Source organism: Astatotilapia calliptera, chromosome 7, assembly GCF_900246225.1.
Source record: "Astatotilapia calliptera chromosome 7, fAstCal1.2, whole genome shotgun sequence".
Lineage (NCBI taxonomy): Eukaryota > Metazoa > Chordata > Actinopteri > Cichliformes > Cichlidae > Astatotilapia > Astatotilapia calliptera.
In genome coordinates this window covers 27715068-27735536 of record NC_039308.1, presented here as the reverse complement: position 1 = coordinate 27735536, position 20469 = coordinate 27715068, and the positions used below count along the sequence as shown (strand labels likewise).

Here is a 20469-nt window from a genome sequence, read left to right as displayed (position 1 = left end):
AACAAGTATGGCATGTTTGGAAGGTTTGTCAGGAGAAATCCTCTAGCCTATAAAAAGAACGTTGCTGCAAAGCTTAGATGTGCAAAGCTGCATCAGAACAGACCACATGAGCAATTTTCTTTAGATTGATGATACAAAAATGGAGACGGCATATGATATCACAGCAAATCAAAGTATATCACAGCATATCAGCACAAAAACCTGATACCTCAGCTGCTAAGCATGGCGGTGGGGGGATAATGATTTGGGCTTACATTGCAGCCACATGACACGACAGCTTGCAGATCAAATCAAATCAATATTTGACAATGAATCGGTGACATGAGTAAAATGTGAGGCCAACTGTTGGACAGCTAAAGTTGTCTCAAGGTGCAGCAAGACAATGATCCCAACACAGCAGGATTTCTACAAAAGAGCATCGTGAACGATTGAAATGCTGTGGCAGGATAATCAGACAGAACCATATGTCTGCAAACTTCAGTGAAATTATTATTTTAAGTTTTCTGCTAAAGATGGTCTAAAAGCTACTGAATTGTGGAGTGTACTTGGTCTTTCACAGGACTGCAGAGAGTCCTGTGAAAGCTTTTCTTTCTCATCTGTATAGGCTGTGAAGCCTAAAAACAGGTGGCCGTTTTTTAGGCTTCACCTCCACTGATTAGATTCGCTGAGCTTTATCTGTGGATCTGTGACTGTTTGTGTGCATTTTGACCATTACAACTTTTGAAGAAGCCTCTGATTTGCTTTGGGTGAGTCAAATTCTAGTTTCTAATATGCAGGTTTTTTTAAACTAATTATGAGCACTAATTATTAACTAATATAGTAAACTAAACTAATTATGTGCATTTGTGTTACGCAGCCATATAGTCTATAGCCCCTCCTTGATGACCATGCTCATATTCATATTTTAATAAACCAGCTTATGATGATGTTACAGCGCTTATGCCCGTTATCGATGCCACTGCTGGTATTGGATCGATACTAGTGTGACCGATTGTTGCTTTAGTTTGCTTACACATGACCTCTCACGCGGGCACACTTTGATCTGCTCCCTCCTCCCTGCTCTGCTGTGTTTAGTTGTCCAGCGATCATGTGACTCGGTGACACCAAGAAGAGCCATGCGGCAGTAAGTGAGAAAGCGGAGCAACGCGTGGAACTACTTTACAGCTGTAAATGAAAACACTGCAAACATCATGCATGTTGGAAGATAAGTCTACACAGTGGCAACACTGGCAACTTATATAAAGACATGAGAGACCACAAAAAATAGAACTCGGTCCCAGAACAAGCAGCAAAAGAAATGAGAAGGTGAAGGAAATTCCTCAGTCATACCCAGACTGTCAGCACGGCGTCAGAGCTCACTGTCACAGTCCTTTCAGAGAGGCAAAGAATAACCAGGTAGCTCATGTAACAATAACGGTGATTTAGTTGTCATTAAGATGTATTCAGAATTTGCAAATTGATGATGATTCATCTCATAAATCATGACACACTGCTCTCCCCTGCATAAGCTGCCTTTATAATTTTGGCTGTACTGGCTCTGAATTTACTTGCTCTCAGATTGATACTAAAATCTGCAGTATTGCACACCAGTAGCGGTGCCTCAGAGGAGTGTGTAGCCACACAGCATCCACTTGCTTATTTGGACAATTATCTCCGCTATTAGCAGATTTATGCCCGAACACTACAGTTCATGCATTACATGTGATCTGTACATGGGAACCGTGCATGAAGTTGAGAATCTAATTCAGCATACATGGCCATTTTAACAATAACTGATAAAAATTTCCTCTTTCTTTCCCAGCACCTTGTGCACTTCCACCCGTTTCCCCGAGATTTGTTTTGGCACTGGTAGTAAATGCATGAGATGTCTCATGGCTGCATGTAAGCCAACTTAATTTAAGAGTTTCTTCACAAAAGCCACAAGCAATTCCAAGCTGAAGGGCTACGTTATTCAAAGTGAAATGTTCCACATTAAGGATCAGCTACTGGAGAGGCAGTGCACATATATTTATGATGAGAGTTTATGCCTAATTACCTTGGTGTTATAATATGCGAGCCCTCATGCTAAAGACAACAGTAGACAAGGGCCCCGAGTCAGAATGATTTTCTCGATAAAAAAAAAAAAACATGTTCTGCACTCAAAAGTGGCAACACTGAGGCCAAAAAAAGAAATAAAAATGATAGTAACAGCTAAAATAAGCTTTGAAAACAAACTTTAATAATAACCAGCAAACCACAAACGGTACCATTAATCTGTGCTGCTTTTCTAGGACAGAAAATCCTCTGAGTGTTTGCTATGGATGAATGTGAGGCCATTCTGACTGAAGGCTGAGCTCAAGACATTACTCAAGAGAAACTATGATGAGCACAGGCGTGATTACAAATTCATAACATGACAATTTTTATTGACTTTATTTTCCTTTCCATCACAGACCACTACGCTATGATGTCCTAAATTATCATGGGGAGGTTTTTAGAAGCATTGATTAAATTTGATGTTATGTGGTTACATAGCACAGCGTGATTAAATCAGTTTAAATATTTAATCTGGTTCTGGGTGTATCATTATCTTAAATTTCTTCGTATGTGAACAGATTAATTCTCACCATATCGCTCTGCCTCAGTGCTGTGCAGCTGTGTCTGCGGAGGCTCCCTTCATATATCCAGCACTAACTTTAAGAAAACAAAGGGTAAATCCCCTCCTTTCTCCAAACAGACCTTGTTTTGTTAGAGAAGTATGAAAATGATTTCATCTGACTGACATTTGGTCCTGATTCGTTCCCACTGAAGTTAAGTCAACTAACTTCCTGCTCAATAGAAGTTAGCTGCTGATAATGAGGTGCTGCTCCTACATGTATTTTTGACGTTGGTCTTTCATTTGCATTTTTTAAAAGTCGTTTTATCTTTGGGTTTCGTGAAGCCTTGCCAAACGTAACTGAACCTTGTGACTCAGAGCTAGTTATTTATGAATACTACAGTGAGCTTCGCACCATTTTCTGGGACCCATAGTTTTCTTGAGATCCCAGCTATCACTGAGTTATCAAACTAATAATGGAACACAACTACGATTTGGGTTTTAAATGTGAGGCAACTACTAGTTAAAGTGAATTCTTTACAATTTTCAAACACCTTGTGCCACCCTCCACAAGTTTTCAAAGCAACCTCCCTTTGACAGAGTAATATCAAAGATGGATATAGTCTTGATTTTAGCTGTAACAGGAGGTCTTTATCCTTCAAAACCGGATCCTCTACCAGAGGCCTGGGACCTTGAGTGTCCGCCACTACTTTGTCCGGCTGGTCTCTATCTGGAAACATCCACAGGATCTTAGCTCAGTCATTCCCAACCACCCTAGGAGGCGTATCCCATGTTGACCTGGGACTTCCAGGCCATACTCGGCACAGATGTTCCTATGCCAGCCACTCGATTATGGCGTTCCATGTATGCCATCCCTGCTAGCATCTTGCACCCTGCTTTTATGTGCTGGATTATCTCAGGGGCATCTTTGGACAACCTGAACTTGGGGTCTTGCCTGATGTGGTAGACCCCAGCCTCTATCGAGCTTGTGCTTAGAGCTTGTTCCTGTGCTGCCATGATTATTGTCTCTCTGCTGTCTTTTAGCCCAGCTTTGTCCAGCCATTTATAGATTATTTCAACACCAGCCACTCCTTCTATCTGGTACATGCTGTGAAGAGACCTGTCTTTTCATGATGGCTCTCTTCTTGCTCTTCTTCTTTCTTGTGTTTTTGCTGCCTGAGATATTCACAAAACGTGATTAGTTATGGCTATCTTCCTAATGTATTCATGGATCTTTTTTTGTTTCCTGGACAGTGGTTCTAACACTCACTAGTCCTCAGCCTCCTTCCTTCTCCTTAGCACGCAGTCTAAGGATGCTGTGCTTGCATGCATTTTCTTGATATCAGTGAATTCTATCTAAACTTTTGGCCAGCTGTCCCAGTAAAGTATCTGATGACCAGCAGGGGGTAGGTGTTGGTAAATGGACTGGTTCTTATATAGCACTTTTCTACTCTATCTGAGCACTCAAAGTGCTTTACACAACTTGTACATTCATCGATTTACACAAGCACTTTTTTTGTCATTGTTGATTGCCTGGATCTTGGTCTTCCCATTCAGCTGACTTCCCAGGCTTGTCATGTTCATGATTGCGGCTTTCCTAGTGGTTCCCATTTGCCACTGGGATTCCTTCTTGTCCTTTCTGACATGTGTGCAGTGTGTGTGTGTGTGTGTGTGTGTGTGTGTGTGTGTGTGTGTGTGTGTGTGTGTGTGTGTGTGTGTGTTTTTGAGGATCAATTCTGCTAATAACGTTTTTCTACCTAAGAGATTTGCTACAGTACATCTATCTGTGGCCAAGAGAGAAAGTTGTTATTATTTAATAAAAACTGGTTAAAATAAAAGGAGCGATCTACACTGAGTTTTATTTGGCATCACCAGAAATGTTGGAAGAAGCTGTGAGGACTTGAAAACTATGGAAATTGTTCACCTCAGACAAAAGAACAGGCGACTATCTTTCTGTCGATCGAACTCACGGCCATGCTGATGGGTCATGGTAAGTGGAATATTTAAAACGAGTCTCACAGATAGAATCTTTTGGCTAAAGCTGGAACACACAGGGACCAAGAAGTTCAGTTCAGTGACTTTAACTGGTGGAGTTGAAGCAGATAGTTCCTGGCTACAGTTGCCTGAGTGCATCATGCACTTTATATAAAAGATGGACGTAGCTTCCAAGACAAAAAAAACCCCCACCATCCATCTTCTGGCAAAATGTAATAATTAAAGTGAAAAGTCCAACTCAAAAGCAGCAGCAGAAAAACATCAGAACTGATGGATGATGGTAGCTCTGAGAGCTCTTTCCTCTCTTCAGTCCATCAGACTCTTTACAGATAGGTTTCATGCCACGAATCTCCAGGTTTCTGCAAGTCAGACTTAATTCTGTCATCCACCAGGAGTTAAATCAGTTTGATGACTAACAGGTCAGTTAAAATTAATTGTTTTTTCTCTCAAATTCTGTCTCTTTTAGCTTAATACAACATTTAAAATGTGTGATTTGTTGGAGAGCTTATGCCAAGACACAAAAATCTGGGCTCAAAGCAAAGCTCATGGAGCAGCTTAGCAGCCTTGAGGCTAAACCGAGCTGTGTGGATATGTGTGACTCGCTGAGAACCAGGATTTTCTAAAAATACACAGTAAGGCTTGTCTGAATAAACAAAGCAAAAAAACAACAACGACAACAAAAGAAAAACTGAAAATCAATTACATAGTGAGCATGTGCTGATACTGAGGTACTGAAGGAAGTAGTGCTAATCAGATTGGGAAGTGACCTTGTTTAGCCTCTGCTGCAGTCTGTCTACAGCCTGCAGAACTGTGTCATCTTATTTTTAGTTCAATATCAGCCTGACAGTCTCATTCAAAATATTAACAAGCTTTAAGCAAAACAAAAATCAAAGTTCTCGCTGAGATTATGATTATATACAGTGGTTTTAGACATTTAATAGCTAACTGGGGGAATAAGTAAACTGTGTGCTGCATATCAACCTTCATTTAAATCAAAGGATTTAACAACAGTAAGATAAGATAAGATAAGATAGAACTTTATTAATCCCTCGGGTGGGTTCCTCTGGGAAATTCGACAGTATTGCATTAACTTTTTAGGAATTACAGTTATTTTTATTTATAGCTTCCCAAATGTGGCCTTTGTTTTCCAGCAACAGAAATCCATCAAAGTATTAACAAACCATTGAGCTGTCCATGGTGTAGCTAGCAGCTGATCCATAGATCCTAAATTGGACAGGCGAAAGTGAATGGAAGGGATGGGTTGTACTTCTGCTCTGGAAAACAGCCCGTGGTTTCCACCTTGTTGCATGTAAACCGTCTGTAGTTAGACCCATGAAGGCATCTCTGGATTACAGTGAGATGCAGACCTTATAAGAGTGTTCTCAACTTGGTTAGATGTTGTGGAAGCTGTTTTCTTGACTTTGGAAATAATTCTGGAATCATGAACTTTTGATGTCTTATGTGATCTTTCAGACCTTTTGGTGTCGCTGAGCTGATCAGGGTAACACTTCTTTTTAAGAATCTACCAGATCGTTGATGAGGTTAAAGTTTTCGCTACCTTCAGATTTTTCAGCCTAATCATGACCTCCTTCACTTACATCCATATCTCTTTGGACCTCTTGGCCTCTTGTCTAAATGATACAAATTAAAACTCACTGACCTCTTGGCTAAACTTCAACAAAAAAAAATGTTACCACACAAGTCAAAAATAAAAAAGTAATAAAAACACTGGTCACGTTTGTCTCTTTTGTTTTTTTCATACTGAAGCACTTTATTATCCATCCATCCTCATCCGCTTTGTCCGGGGCCGGGTCGCGGGGGCAGCAGCCTAAGCAAAGAGGTCTAGACCTCCCTCTCCCCAGCCACCTCCTCCAGCTTATCCGGGGGAATACCAAGGCGTTCCCAGGCCAGCCGAGAGATATAATCTCTCCAGCGTGTCCTGGGTCTGCCCCGGGGCCTCCTCCCGATGGGACATGCCTGGAACACCTCACCCAGGAGGCGCCCAGGGGGCATCCTTGTCAGATGCCCGAAACACCTCAGCTGGCTCCTTTCGATGTGGAGCAGCAGCTGCTCTACTCTGAGCCCCTCCCGGATGGCCGAACTTCTCACCCTATCTCTAAGGGAGAGGCCAGCCACCCTTCGGAGGAAGCTCATTTCTGCCGCTTGTATCCGCGATCTCGTTCTTTCGGTCACTACCCACAGCTCGTGGCCATAGGTGAGGGTAGGGACGTAGACCGACCGGTAAATTGAGAGCTTTGCTTTTACACTCAGCTCCCTCTTCACCACTACGGACCGGTGCAGCGTCCGCATTACTGCAGCTGCAGCCCCAATCCGTCTGTCGATCTCCAGCTCCCTTCTCCCATCACTCGCGAACAAGACCCCGAGATACTTGAACTCCTCCACTTGGGGCAGGAACTCATCCCCGACCCGGAGTGGGCACTCCACCCTTTTCCGGCTGAGAAAGATGGCCTCAGATTTGGAGGTGCTGATCCTCATTCCCGCTGCTTCACACTCGGCTGCGAACCGTTCCAGTGCGAGCTGGAGGCCCTCACCCGATGAAGCCAACAGAACCACATCATCTGCAAAAATCAGAGATGAGATTCTGAGGCCACCAAAGCGAAAGCCCTCCGCCACTTGGCTGCGCCTAGAAATCCTGTCCATAAAAATTATGAACAGAACCGGTGACAGAGGGCAGCCCTGGCGGAGCCCATCACCCACCGGGAACGAGTCCGACTTATTGCCGGCAATGCGAACCAAGCTCTTGCAACGGTTGTATAGGGATCGAATGGCCCGTAGCAATGGGCCAGACACCCCATATTCCCGCAACACCTCCCACACACTTTATTATATTTTTGGAATTATAGTTTTTGCTGCATGTTTAAATCCAGAGTTTTGTTGTGCTTTCATTGTATCAGTCTTTCTCAGAACAATATCTGTATTTAGCTTGCTGTACATTTTACAACCTATAAAACACATAAATAAAATGTCAGATCTTGTCTACACACACTTACATAAAACAGAAAGTGACACAGGAATCAGTTTATAGTCCCTCATGCAACAAGGGGCAGTAAAGTCATATTTATTGTCAGGCATGCAGGGAGAGGCCTCTGAAGTCCTACTTGACATCAGAACAACTAGTTTCCTCAAAAACAATTTAACTCAAGAGAGCTGAATGACATCTTTACTGCTCTGCAGTCAGTCTGGAATAAAAACACACAAGCAGAGCAATGGAAACATGAAATGAGCACACAAATCCTTGAACATCTCAATCTCAACCCCAAAGTTAATTTAAGCTTTGTGCGGTGCACATATTCGTGGCTTGAGTTTATGTCAGATTTAAACTTTCCCATCATTTGTATCGGACATGAGTCTGTTATTCTTCACTCTTTTGGGCAGACTGAGAAATGTAAAGTATGTGATTCACCTGAAGCTAAAATAAGTAGTTGAAGACTTCTGCCAAGCAACACAGACACACAAATGTAATGTATAAAACTGAGCATTCAGAGAGGAAAGAAGTATCGGAATATTTTGCTACATGTGTTTTTAGCATTGTTTTTGTTACAAACTATTCACCTAAGCTAATAGCATACTTTATGTCATTACTGAAAAGAAATCACTGTAAAAATCAATTAAACACACCATGCTGGTGAAACTCTTGGATTTAATATAAAAAGTGGCCAGAGCTTTGCTGACAGGACTGACTTTGAACAAGCATTTCCTGTTTCTGATCAGGAGGGATTTTGAACCAGTATTTCTTACATTGGTTACACCCTTCTTTTTGATAGCAAAACTCCAAAGTTGGCTTTTATTCAAACAGATTAACTAAGCCAGATTGTAATTTTTTTAAGTGCCTGTTGCAAAAACACATTCTGTTCTGATTTCCTGAGTTGAATTTATGGAAAAATTCCAACAATAACAAAGTTTGAGAAGAATAAAATATTACTTTTGCACCAACAAATTCCCAAAGTGCTATTTGCCAAAAACTTCTCAGCACACTGAGCAGTGTGTCCTTAAACATTTGAGGAAACTGGACAAGAGAAGGACAAAAGAAGTGATCCTAATAATCTATCTATTGCAGATGAACAGCATCTGAAAGTCATGTCCAGAAGAAATAGGAAAAAATCCAGTAAAAGATCTGAAGCAGGAATTCATCAGGGCCATCAGTTGATCCATCTCATGTCATAAGTCAACCTTAAGGAAGGGAAGCCGGAAGAAAAGGCTGAGCTATGCTGACTTACACAAGAACCGGTCTGAAAATCAGTGGCAACAGGTCTTACGGAGCGATGAATGCAAATTTGAATTTCTAGTGAAATATATGTCAGTGTTTACAGAGGAGGTGAAGCGAGAGGTATAACAGTGAGTGTCTACAGTCATCCTCACCATAACTATTTACTTTAATACAAAATTTTAACTTATTTAAACATAAAGATATTAATTGAAATATTTGAACTCTTATTCTTTATTTACCAGAACACTGCTAAGTGTCAAGAATCTAAGAATAGCCGCCTAAAGGATAATGCTACATGACCTGCTGTATAGATATTTAAAAACTTGTTCAGCTCTTGTTTAGGATGCTGACTAAATATGATGAGCCGAAGGCAGCGAAAGGTTTCAAAAAGTCCTAAATTGTATTTAAAGAAAGCAAATAAAAAACAACCCACATCTTTTGTCCCTCTCAGAAAATAGGCTGATTAAATGAGATTTCAAAGACCTGATTAGCCAGTGTGGGTCAATTTTACTGTCCGACTTGTCACAATTACAGCACAGAAGCGCAGAGACAGAGATGGAAATTGGCTCTAAGGGCTTTATGAGTGTCTTTAAGAGTCTCCAGTGAGGTTCAGAAAGTCTGGCCCAAGCGACTGATATACCTCACCCAAAGAGAACGAATGAAGCAATAAAACCAAGAGATGTTAGTAGTTTTGTTCTTTTAGTTACTGTCTAATTATTTTTCATGCAGTCAGTTTGTGTTTTACTCACCCAGTGTCTTGCTTTTCAATTACATGTATCATAACAAACGGCACAAATAGTGCACTGCATGTAATTTGTCTTTCTCGTACTTTTCCCTCCTTCACTCTCAATTTAAGGGAAACGATCCGTTTAGATAAATGCAGAAGTCAAGGATAACAAAATAGAATAGGAAGTAGTAGGCTGCGGCTGGAGATTAGAAAAAAGAGGTGATAATCGCAACACAGTCCAACATTTTTACATTGTTATGTTTAACAAGACGAAGGAACAAAGGAAAAGATAGAAATCTGAGTAAGGAACCCAGAGCGAGAGCAGTGAGACACAGAGAGGAGCTGCTGGAGGATCTGACGTTTCAATCAAACAATAATAAATCATACTAGTCTCATAATAAATCACAGACTGGAGTGTTTATACTGTCCTGCCTCGCCTGTCTAAACTGTCTGTGGTTAGTCATAACACGCTCACTTTCACCATTGACCTTCTTCTCATCCTCACAGTGACACACCTGGAGAAAGTTTTATATCAAAGCAGGAGGAGCTGGGGATTACACTGACAACCACAAGTTTCTTACACTTTCGTGATCATGCTTTGACTTTAATACATTTTAACATGCTTTATAGTCTTCTAATGACATGAAAGAAAACCGTGAGAGACTGACAAAAGCTCATCCATGAAAATACCAAATCTTATGCAGTCCTAGACGGTGAAATCACAACTTGCCTACAAGATGGGAAGATGTTTAACAAACCCTGTTACTTAAGTTGGGATCATTCAAAATGAGTTCAATGTATAATATGTAACACTTATGTTTTGAAATGTCTGATTGTCTGCAGCGATGGAGGGCACATTTTCTCTTGAAATGATGATGTGATTACATCATCTTTTCAAAGAATGTTTAAAACCAGAAAAAGCCTCAATGTTTCGGCCTCAAAGTTTTAACTAATAATATTTTAAACCTATATGCAGGTTTAAAAACTCATGTATGCATATTCGATACACCTGATGTTACTGGGTATAGTAATAATAATAATATTTCACAGTTCTTCAGCCAGGATGGAGTGCAAAAGTTGAATACATCCCTGAAGACAGGTATGCTTTAATCCTGTTCTTACCATATCTCTCCACAACAAGTTTCAACTGGCAACAGTTACCCACTTCTTGCAAACACTTGCCAACCGGTTGGGGAACACAGATTTTTCCCTAGCGATAGTGGTCGCCAGGGGGTCTAGGCTTGTGTTACTGGAGCTTTAGAGATTGATTCCAGAGTGACTGCTAGCAACCTGTTGCAATCAGCTGGGGATTACTCACTGTTCCCTAGTGTGACGAGACCCTCTCACTGCCTCAAAGAAGTCCTGACCTGCAATTATAGATAGTCTTCCAAACTACACAAGCAGGCCCAGATAAACTTCTCTGTCTCATCATTTCTTTTAGTACACCTCCATCTTTGTCACCCACTTTGAGCCAGTTTATGGCACTAGCAACCAGTGGTTGCTAGACAGTTGCTCACTAGTGTCTAGTTCTTTGCTCTTAGGGATTAATAAAAAACCCTTTGCTAAACTTTCCCTGCTTGAGAGTGCTTCCAAACACTACAAGTGCCAGTTTCCAACACAGCTTCTTTTATTTTTTACATTTTTCTTTCTGTCTTTAAGACCCGCCAGAGCTAATAATGATAGCATCTAAAAGAAGTAATCACTGTGGGTGATCTGACACAAGCCCCACAGGGGAAGATATACATGTGTTTTGATAGGCTGAGAGGTACTTCTCTTGACTGCAAAATACATCTTGTGAATGTAAAAAAAAAAAGTAAAAAAAAATCTGGAATTCCCCCTTAATATTCCTAACAATTGTTTTCAATACCTTCCTGGTGTCATTATCGTAGAATTTGTGTGTTGCATTTTGCACTCGTTCCTTATTTGTCTTCTAAATCCTTGGGAATAGACTTCATTTTCCAATATAGAGCTTTTAACATCTGCAGGAAGCTCCTGAGGATGTTTTACCAGTCGGTGGTTGCTGGAGTACTTTTCTATGCTGTGGTGTGCTGGGGGAGCAGCACAGCAAAGAAGGACTCATCCAGGCTGGAGAAACTGATCAGGAGGGCTAGCTCTGTGGTCGGCATGAAGCTGGACACTCTGGTGACAGTGGCAGAGAAAAGGACATTAAAGAAACTGATGGACATTATGGACAATGCCAGGCATCCTCTGCACACGGCCATTAACAACCAGAAGAGTCTGTTCAGTGACAGGTTGCTTCTCCCAAAGACAAGAACTAACAGACTTAAAAACTCCTTTGTCCCACACGCCATCAGACTGTTTAACTCCTCTCTGGAGGGGAGAGGGAGGGGAAACAGGAGGACAAAGGAGGGGGGAACAACTAAGCTGTAGTGCCTCTTCACCTCACTGTGCAATACCTTTTGTGCAATACTTTTTGTAAATAGTCAACAGTGCAATAGACTCAATACTTGAAATGTGCAATTCACTTGTATTTTTATTTTTTATTCCTATTTATTCTATTTATCCCCTTCTTATATTTATTTATATTGTCTCTGTATTTATATATATGTGTGTGTGTGTGTGTGTGTGTGTGTGTGTGTGTGTGTGTGTGTGTGTGTGTGTGTGTATATATATATATATAATATTCTGTAACTCTGTAACTTCTGTCGGTGCTGTGCTTTTTTGGAAATCGAATTTCCCAGAGGAACCCACCCGAGGGATTAATAAAGTTCTATCTAATCTAATCTAATCTAATCTAATCTAAAGTTTCATCTTATCTCAACATAAGAGAGTCATATATCAGCAGGGCATGCCAGCGTGGCTTTGACCCAAAGAGTGATCTATCTTTCGTCCCAGATGTCTTCCATTCCGGAGAGATTTCAAATTCTACTGTTTTTCAGTGGCTAAACAGAAGTGCTCTGCTACAGCAGATCATCCTGCTCAGTCTCAATAACAATCACACAGCTGATAACAGTATCCGCTACTTAGCGGAATTAACAGAATTCAACAGTACATCATCGCTACATCACACTCAAACTGATTATGTGTTACGGGAATGGTATGATATTCTGAGTTGTTGGTTATTTCTCATACCAGACATTCAACACTTAAGGGAACAAGAATCTGGCTTCCCCAAAATATCAAACTACACAGTACTTCAGTATGTACACTTTCTCTTCTTCTTTTCTTCCAGTAAAATGTCCGAGGATAATGTGCAGCTTGGACTGCGGCTTCACCACACTATGCATCATCATCATCTTGCACCTTTCACTCTTGTTTAACTCTGTTTCTTTTATTTTTCTTTTACTTTTTTAACTCAAGCTCACACATCCAGCCCACACTGTTTTAAGTACTGATGACAGCTGCTCTGAGGGAGGTAAAGATGATAGAGCTGAGCGAATGACAGAAGAGCAGAGGAGAGGTGAGATTCAACTTGGAAAACGTATCATTATCCTACAACTGTAGCAAAACAAACTTGACCATTTACCCGTGTCCACTGTGTTTCATGTATCAATGGGTCAGAATAGAAAAAAATATCAAAGATCACCAGTGACGAGAACCCCATAGTGTGACATGACCCACAGGGCTAGTGGGGCAATGGAAAACACATCTGATTACAGATCAAAATATTTTAGGTTCAACTCCTGGCTAGCTCAATACTGTAGTTTTACAGAAGGGGGAAATAATAAAAGACATATCACAAACATAGGTTAAGAAGAAAGGTCATGATTAGGAAGCTGCAGTATGGCTTTATTTTGAGAAAGCATATAGTAGGGTGACAAGAGAGGAACTGTGGTACTGTTTGAGGAAGTACAACAGAGATGTATGTGATGGTGGTGCAGGACAGTAGCGAGATGTGCGATAGGAGTTCAAGGTAGGGGTGGGATTACATCAGGGATTAGCTCTGAGCTGTTTTTTGCTAGTTGACAGGTGAGGTCAGGTAGGAGTCACTGTGGACCATGATGTTTGAAGATGACATTGTGATCTTCAGTGAGAGTAAGGATCAAGTGGAAGAGAGCCTGGAGAGGTGGAGGTGGAAAAAAGAAGAATGAAAATCAATGGAAATAAGACAGAATACATATGTGTGAATTAGACTGAGACGGGTGGAAAGGGTAACAATCAAAGAGTGGAGACAGTGAAGGTATATGAGTTTGAATTCCCTGGGTCACCATCCAAAGTAACAGAGACTACACGAAGAAGAGCGTGCAGTTGAGGTGAGTGTTGGGGGGAGCAAGACAGTACCGTCACCTGTTTGGCCTAACAAAGCTGAAGATGTTAAGGTTTTACAAGAGAGTCACCAGAATGGGAAAGATTAGATCTGAGTACATCAGAGGGACAGATGACGGACAGCTCAGGCTGAGTAGTAGTAAGGCTGAGATGGTTCAGTCATGTGCACAGGAGGGATATATTGGACAAAGAGATGTTGAATATGGAGAGGAAGAGAGGACATGCAGAGGGTTGGTGTGACAGGATGCTAGGGATGCAGTGAAATGGAGGCACATGACCCATTGTGGTGGCCCCTGAAGTTGAAAGAATAATAATAATAAGAAGAAGATAGTATGTGATATGCTAAAAAAAATTGCTTACCATAACACTTTAACTACAAACACTGAATAATCAAATATATCTATGCAATATATATATATATATATATATATATATATATATATTTCAAATACGTACTTCTAGTAAAACTATTACTTATTATTAATAATAATAATTTCTGTCCTGACAGTTAATCTGTCCTTGAAAACAGACTGCTTAGCTGCATCCACTCGTGCTATGCTAGCTCAAGTTAACTGTTATCTGGCTGTGACAACTGATGTGCCGGTCGAATGAATATAAGATAAAACAACACTTAAATTATACTATATAAGCAAAATTGTGGAAAAAAAAGCAGGAACAGCTCATCCAAGGAAACCCATGCCACGAGTCTCCTAGTGCACAGTTTTTCGAACAACCCATTCATTCCCAACTGCATGGCAAGGAGCCGTGGTAATGGGACTGTGGCCCAATACTCGTGTCCATATTGTGTGTCTATAGAAAGACATACTTTATAAAATGCTGTAAACACCATACTGGCGCAAGGACACAAGACAAGGAGCAACTCAACATTTTTAACCTGTTTCAAATCTCCAGATGCTTTTGTCTCCACAGGGTGGGTCATTTATATGCATACACCGTAATAACATGGGAATGGTTGGTGATATTAAAGTCCTGTTTGTGGCACATTAGTATATGTGAGAGGGCAAACTCCTCAAGATGGGTGGTGACCATGGTGGCCATTTAGAAGTCGGCCATCTTGGATACAACTTTTGTTTTTTTAATAGGAAGAGGGCCATGTGACACATCAAACTTATTCGTAATGTCATAAGAAAAACAATGGTGTGCTTGGTTTCAACGTAACTTTATTCTTTCTACAGAAGTATTTAAAGCTTTACTGATGGACAAAAATACTGGGTAAGGGAAAATCCAAATGACCAAAAAATATGCACGAAATATTAATTGTTAGGATGTTTTTTTTTTTGTTTTTTTGTTTTCAATTTTAGAAAAACAAAAGACGGTGGCACATTTAAAGAAATGACTGGTGGAGAAAGTAATTAGGCAAAGTAAGAAAAGAATGGACTGTATTCTAAATAACACCAATTCAATTCAAGTCAGTTTGATTTTTATGGCACCAATTCACAACAACAAACAGTTTAAAGTGTTTAAAATATAAAGCATGTCATTAAAAGCAGGCCAAAGCAAAGAAATACCAATGTTAGAATCTGTTGTAAAGCAATTCTGCTTTCCATTGGATTCATATCCTACTACTCTGCCAACATTTTCCATATGTGCCATCACACATGGACAAAGACATTTTAAAAAGGCAGAGGACACTTAAATGTAACTTTGAAAAACAGTTTCCTTAAAGGCCGTCATCTCACTGAAATAAAAATGAGATTCGACAGGATTTCTCCAGTAATTTCAGCTTCTAGTATCCTGCCGGCCTTAATCTGATTGCCCGAGTCTGTTTTCCATCGGAGACAGATTTAAGACAGGACATCAGATTGGAGTTAACACTGTTTGCCTTTCTGTTTCCTACACACCGACGTGCAGAAATCCATGGAAACACGTGACAGCTAAAACTAGTATGCCATAAGCTGAGATATCAGGAAAGCGTGTTTCATTTTTCTTATTTCATATAACAGACACGCACAGATGATGCACACGCAGAAGGTTTCTCGACACGTTCAGAAGGTGTGACTGCTTGTGCTTGCATGTATTTTGTATGAATTCATTTGTCACACGTGTGCATGAGTGCACACGCACTCTCACTGTTTCTCTTCAGCAGTGAAGTACTTGTATTAGAGTTAAACAGTGCAGACACAAGCAGGTCTCCTCCATCTTTCTCCCAGCTCGCGGAAGCTGAGAGCACAAACACAGCCGTCAACTAAATCAGCACCATAACATCAACAGATGTCCTGGTGTGAAAAGCCTTCTGGACTTTTAGTGTTATTATATATTATAATTACATTGAAGATCCAATCTGTAAAAAAGACAAATATGAAACTGTCCACTGTCCGTGCTATTTAACCACTAAGAACCAAGATTTAGCCAGATTTGGGCATTTTAGCTGCTCTTTGAAGGGTGCTTTTTGCTCCACTTTTCTATAATTTAATACTTACAAAGTTCACCATGTTAGATTGGTGCTAGTTTGCCTAAACAAAACCCAGACAAATTCTCCAGCAACAGGAAGATGGTTTGGTCCCCTGGGGGCCTCTATTGCCTGACTCCGTCTCAGATTACATGAAGAAGACAGTGAGAGAAATTCTCCAAGATGCTTGAAGTAACCTGCCTGCCAAGTATCTTAAGAACTGTCCAAGTGCAAAATGCTATAGTCAAAGCAACTTTAGCGCATCAAGACAGTCACAGAAATGGAGTCTATCTGCTCTCATTTTACCACTGAATTAGCTGAAGTTGGTAATTAAATTCAACCTGCAAAGATTTGGCCTTCTATAGAAATTTACATGAACTAATATATTCACAGTATAGCCAGAATATATTCAGAGTATAGCCAGGTGAAATCATAGATTTGAAATAGAAATTCCTCCAAAAATAGTGATGTCCTTTTGCAGGACAGCAAAAGGATTGACAAAAGGCTTTGCATAAATTGGAAGCCAATTATTTGCAAGCCTTCGTCAATCTGTCTGAGAGTGACTGCAGTCAGACTGCAATTTCTTTGGGCTCAAAACCGATCACTGAAACTAATTGTGATCATTAAAAGGAAAAAAAAAAAAAATCAATGAGTGGTTGTCATCCTACTTTTAGCCTATTGTGATGGAGACATTAAGGACAACTTGTAATTTACTAACACCAGCAGGTGAGTCACAGTAAATATTGATTTGACTCTAGTTTTTTCTATTTACTACACTTTATGATGAATAAAAACTACAAATAAAAAACTTTTAGTGGTAAATTCTATTTCAGTGACTACCAAGAGAAAAAACACAATGGCTGATCTTCATATTGCTGTTGCTACATTCTGTTATTGCTGTCCATACAAGTTTATCTCCTCATCATTCTCCCCAGCTGCTGCTGTGCACGTGCTGCATTAAATGGCATGATTAAACGTTAAAGAAGTTTCTGCAGAAAAACACAGCACAAGTGCAAGTGTGGGTCAAAGTCTGAATGTTCTCTTTCAAAATTTCCCAAACGGTTCCATGAAAAGCATCTGACACATCTCAGGATCAGAAAACAAGGGATTAAAAGAAGGGATGATTATTAAATTCATTTTATCACAAATGTGAGCCTAGGATAGCAACTAGCTGCACACAGTATGTGATAAAATGATATATGATCCAATAAGAAATACCTTATTTATCCCCAAAGTTGGGAAATGCTACAGTACTCAAAATGTGAAAAAGAACTGTGATTAAATAAATATCACAGTGCAAAACAATCACTCAATAAATCAAAATGTAAATGTGATTTACTCAGGAGCTTAAATCCACAGTGGATACATGGATTGTGGTATGTGGAATTGTGTTTTATCCTTGTGGTGGTAAAGCTGAAACAGATGTTAGAGAAAGTCTTCAGCTGCTTGTCCAGCAAGTGGTGCAAAGGTTGACCAAGATCCATTTTTGTCCATGCTCATTCAGCCACAGTCCTTTGGATGGCGGCGCACGTAGTTGCAGCAGCTCAGTGTTCTAATCTATGCACGGTCTGAAGCATGTGTGTGGGAATGTATGTGAATGTTTTACTGTTATATCTTATTAGTATTTTAAGTATTCTATCTATTTTATTTATTGAATTTTATTGGTTAATTTATATTTTGATATTGCTAGGGATGATGCAATGATCGGGGACCATTCTTAATTTCGTTGTTCTCATGACAATGACAATAAAGTTTCTGATTCTGATTCTGATTCTGATGATCTCTGTGTCAGCTGATGCAGGAATCCAAACAGTGTGATGAATAAAACTGGATTCAAACAGCAACAGAAATGTCCATTTCCCTCAGTGAGTAATACCTTGCCAGCTAGCAATATTCGGGCCATGAAAATCTTCCCCACAGTTACATGTCTGCAGCTACAACCCTTTTCTATCACAATTAGTGTGATTTCTCCACTTTTCTTCTTACTGCTCAGATTAAAGTCCTTGGCTGGCACTCCCTCTCTCCCTCCACAGCTCCATGAAGCAATGTCAAACTACACTCACTATGTTCCCCCTCTTCTACAGATTTGCGATGCAGTCCTGTTTTACCTTCATAAAACTGCAGGAGTTATGTGGCTCAACATAATGCAACAAAATAAAGTTTGGCAGCTCACAATAGGCCACAGGATTATCTTCGTCCAGGTGCACGAGTATAACACTCCAAATGAGACTTAGTGGCAATAAATTTCTCTTGTGAAGGGCACTGAGGTAATCGTCCAAAATGTTCAAAATGTCCCTGACATTCATCAGGGACTGATGTGAGTGTCTCTTCTGTGTCATGTAGGACCATAACTGTGTTTCTTAATTGCAACTGATCACTCCGAGGAGGTCAACAAAGGGACAATTCCAGTTTTCCACTTTTCAAGATGATGAACATCTTTAATCTGCTGGTCTTCTTCTTCTTCTTCTTAACAGCTGCTAGTTAATTAAAAACATTAAAAATTATCTTTTTGGTGTGTCAAATAGATGGAGTAATGAACTAATAAAAGTCCAGTGTGTCGTCCTCGTCTCAGTTTTTTTCAGGCAAAGACTAAGGAAAACAAACAATCTTTCAGTCAGATGACACAGAAAGGTTTAGGTGTAGGTCTTTTCGCGGGAAATGACAAATTAAAGTTCATTCTTGCCCAAGGCCTTCATTTCTTTTTGAATCAGTGAGGACAAAAACAGAACATCAGTGACGTAGTAGCGCATCCGGCTTAGGTATTTATTACAATCCACAAGTTATTGCCCTGAAAAATGACAAATGTGACCTTAATGTTAACCTGAAACAGGTTCTTGTTTATTGTGAACAATCAAAGCCTTGATCGCTGAGCAAAAAAAACATACACTCTCTCACTCAGATCCACTTACACCCCTTCACTCACTGAAATTACTTCCCTTCACATTAACATTAAGGGACGTCTGCCATCAGTCTTACATGATCAAATATGTCTTAGGCCACTGGTTATAGATAGACTGGTACAAATGTGACTTGTGCCTGCCTGTGTGTTTACCTCAGTGCCATGGATGTCCCATTGACTGATGCAGCTGAGCATGCTCTGTGGGTTGGTCCATAGGAGCAGCTCCCCTGCCGTGCGTACCGCTCATCCCCGCAGCAGAGAATGACCAGAAACGCCCTCCGAAAAGCCCGGTTTAGGAAGGCGTACAGGAAAGGGTTTAGCCCTGAGTTAATGTACCCAAGCCACAACCAGGCTGTCCACAGCTGCCAGGGTACCGAGTAGTGGATGAAAGGGTCCACTATGTTGGTGATAAAGAATGGAGCCCAGCACAGGCAGAAACAACCCATTATAACCGCCAACGTCTTTGCTGCCTTGGTCTCAATGCGCATGCGGCTGTGACCTACAGGAGCCTGCTCTGAGGAGGAGGAACCTGTTGGTGTCCTAAGGCGGTAATGCTCCAAAGGATCTGAGGAAGTGGATGTCCTCACGGTAATGACTGGAATTGTGCCGGTGACTGGAGCAGAGCCGGCACGTTGAAGTGTCTCTATCTGCCGCACGTGGGTCATGGCAGTAACATAGATACGCTGGTAGGCTAGGACCATGAGGCCCAGCGGCACGTAGAAGGCCACTGCAGAGCAGATCAGGGCGTACGGCCGGTTAACTAGAAACACACAACTTGTGTCGTTCGAGCCTCCCGCCAAGGCTCGCCGCTCTTCAATCTGCAAAGAGAGAAGACACAGGAAGAAAAAACAAGTGAAATATGGGGCTCCCAGGAGGGGATTAGTTTAACTTAACAAAAAACAAAAACATTAAAAAAAAAAAACTGGAACTATGGAAAGACTTAGGCCAGCTGTTTCCCTCTGCTTCCTGCCTTTTAGTTAAGGCGGGCTAAAGAAAGAGGTAAATGCTACATATTGTAATAATAAAGTACTTTGGAATATCCTTTGTCTGGCCAGTTGCCCATATCTTTGTCCTCTATATAAACCATGAGTAGGTCAAAGTAAATTAAAAATGTGCAGGCGGAGAATTGCCTTGAGCTGAAAGATTAATTTTATCTCATCCCTCTATGTAGCATTTGGGTGCAGTAAGGTAATGCTGCACCCTGGGACACTAGAATAAAACCAAACTATCGTCAAAGCAGAGCAAAAAGTAATGCGTGACTCATCTTGAATTGAAAATGCACTCTTAATGGACTTTTAGTGTTTAAAGTGCCAAAATAATGCATTTGAAAAGCTAAATAGCAATGTCTCTATCCAAAAAAGACAACCTTGCTACAATTGCAGTTGTGAGCTGTTTAATGTAGGAATAA

General features: G+C 40.6%; 1 protein-coding gene across 1 annotated transcript in view; it reads right to left on the bottom strand.

Annotated features, from left to right (window-relative positions):
- The window catches only part of LOC113025924 (5-hydroxytryptamine receptor 4), a 57073-nt gene that overhangs the window by 11477 nt on the left and 25127 nt on the right, over nucleotides 1-20469 (bottom strand). Inside the window, exon 6 of the mRNA XM_026174182.1 lies at nucleotides 19215-19879. Coding sequence (XP_026029967.1) covers nucleotides 19215-19879 — 665 coding nt within the window. The remainder of the gene's footprint in view (nucleotides 1-19214; nucleotides 19880-20469) is intronic.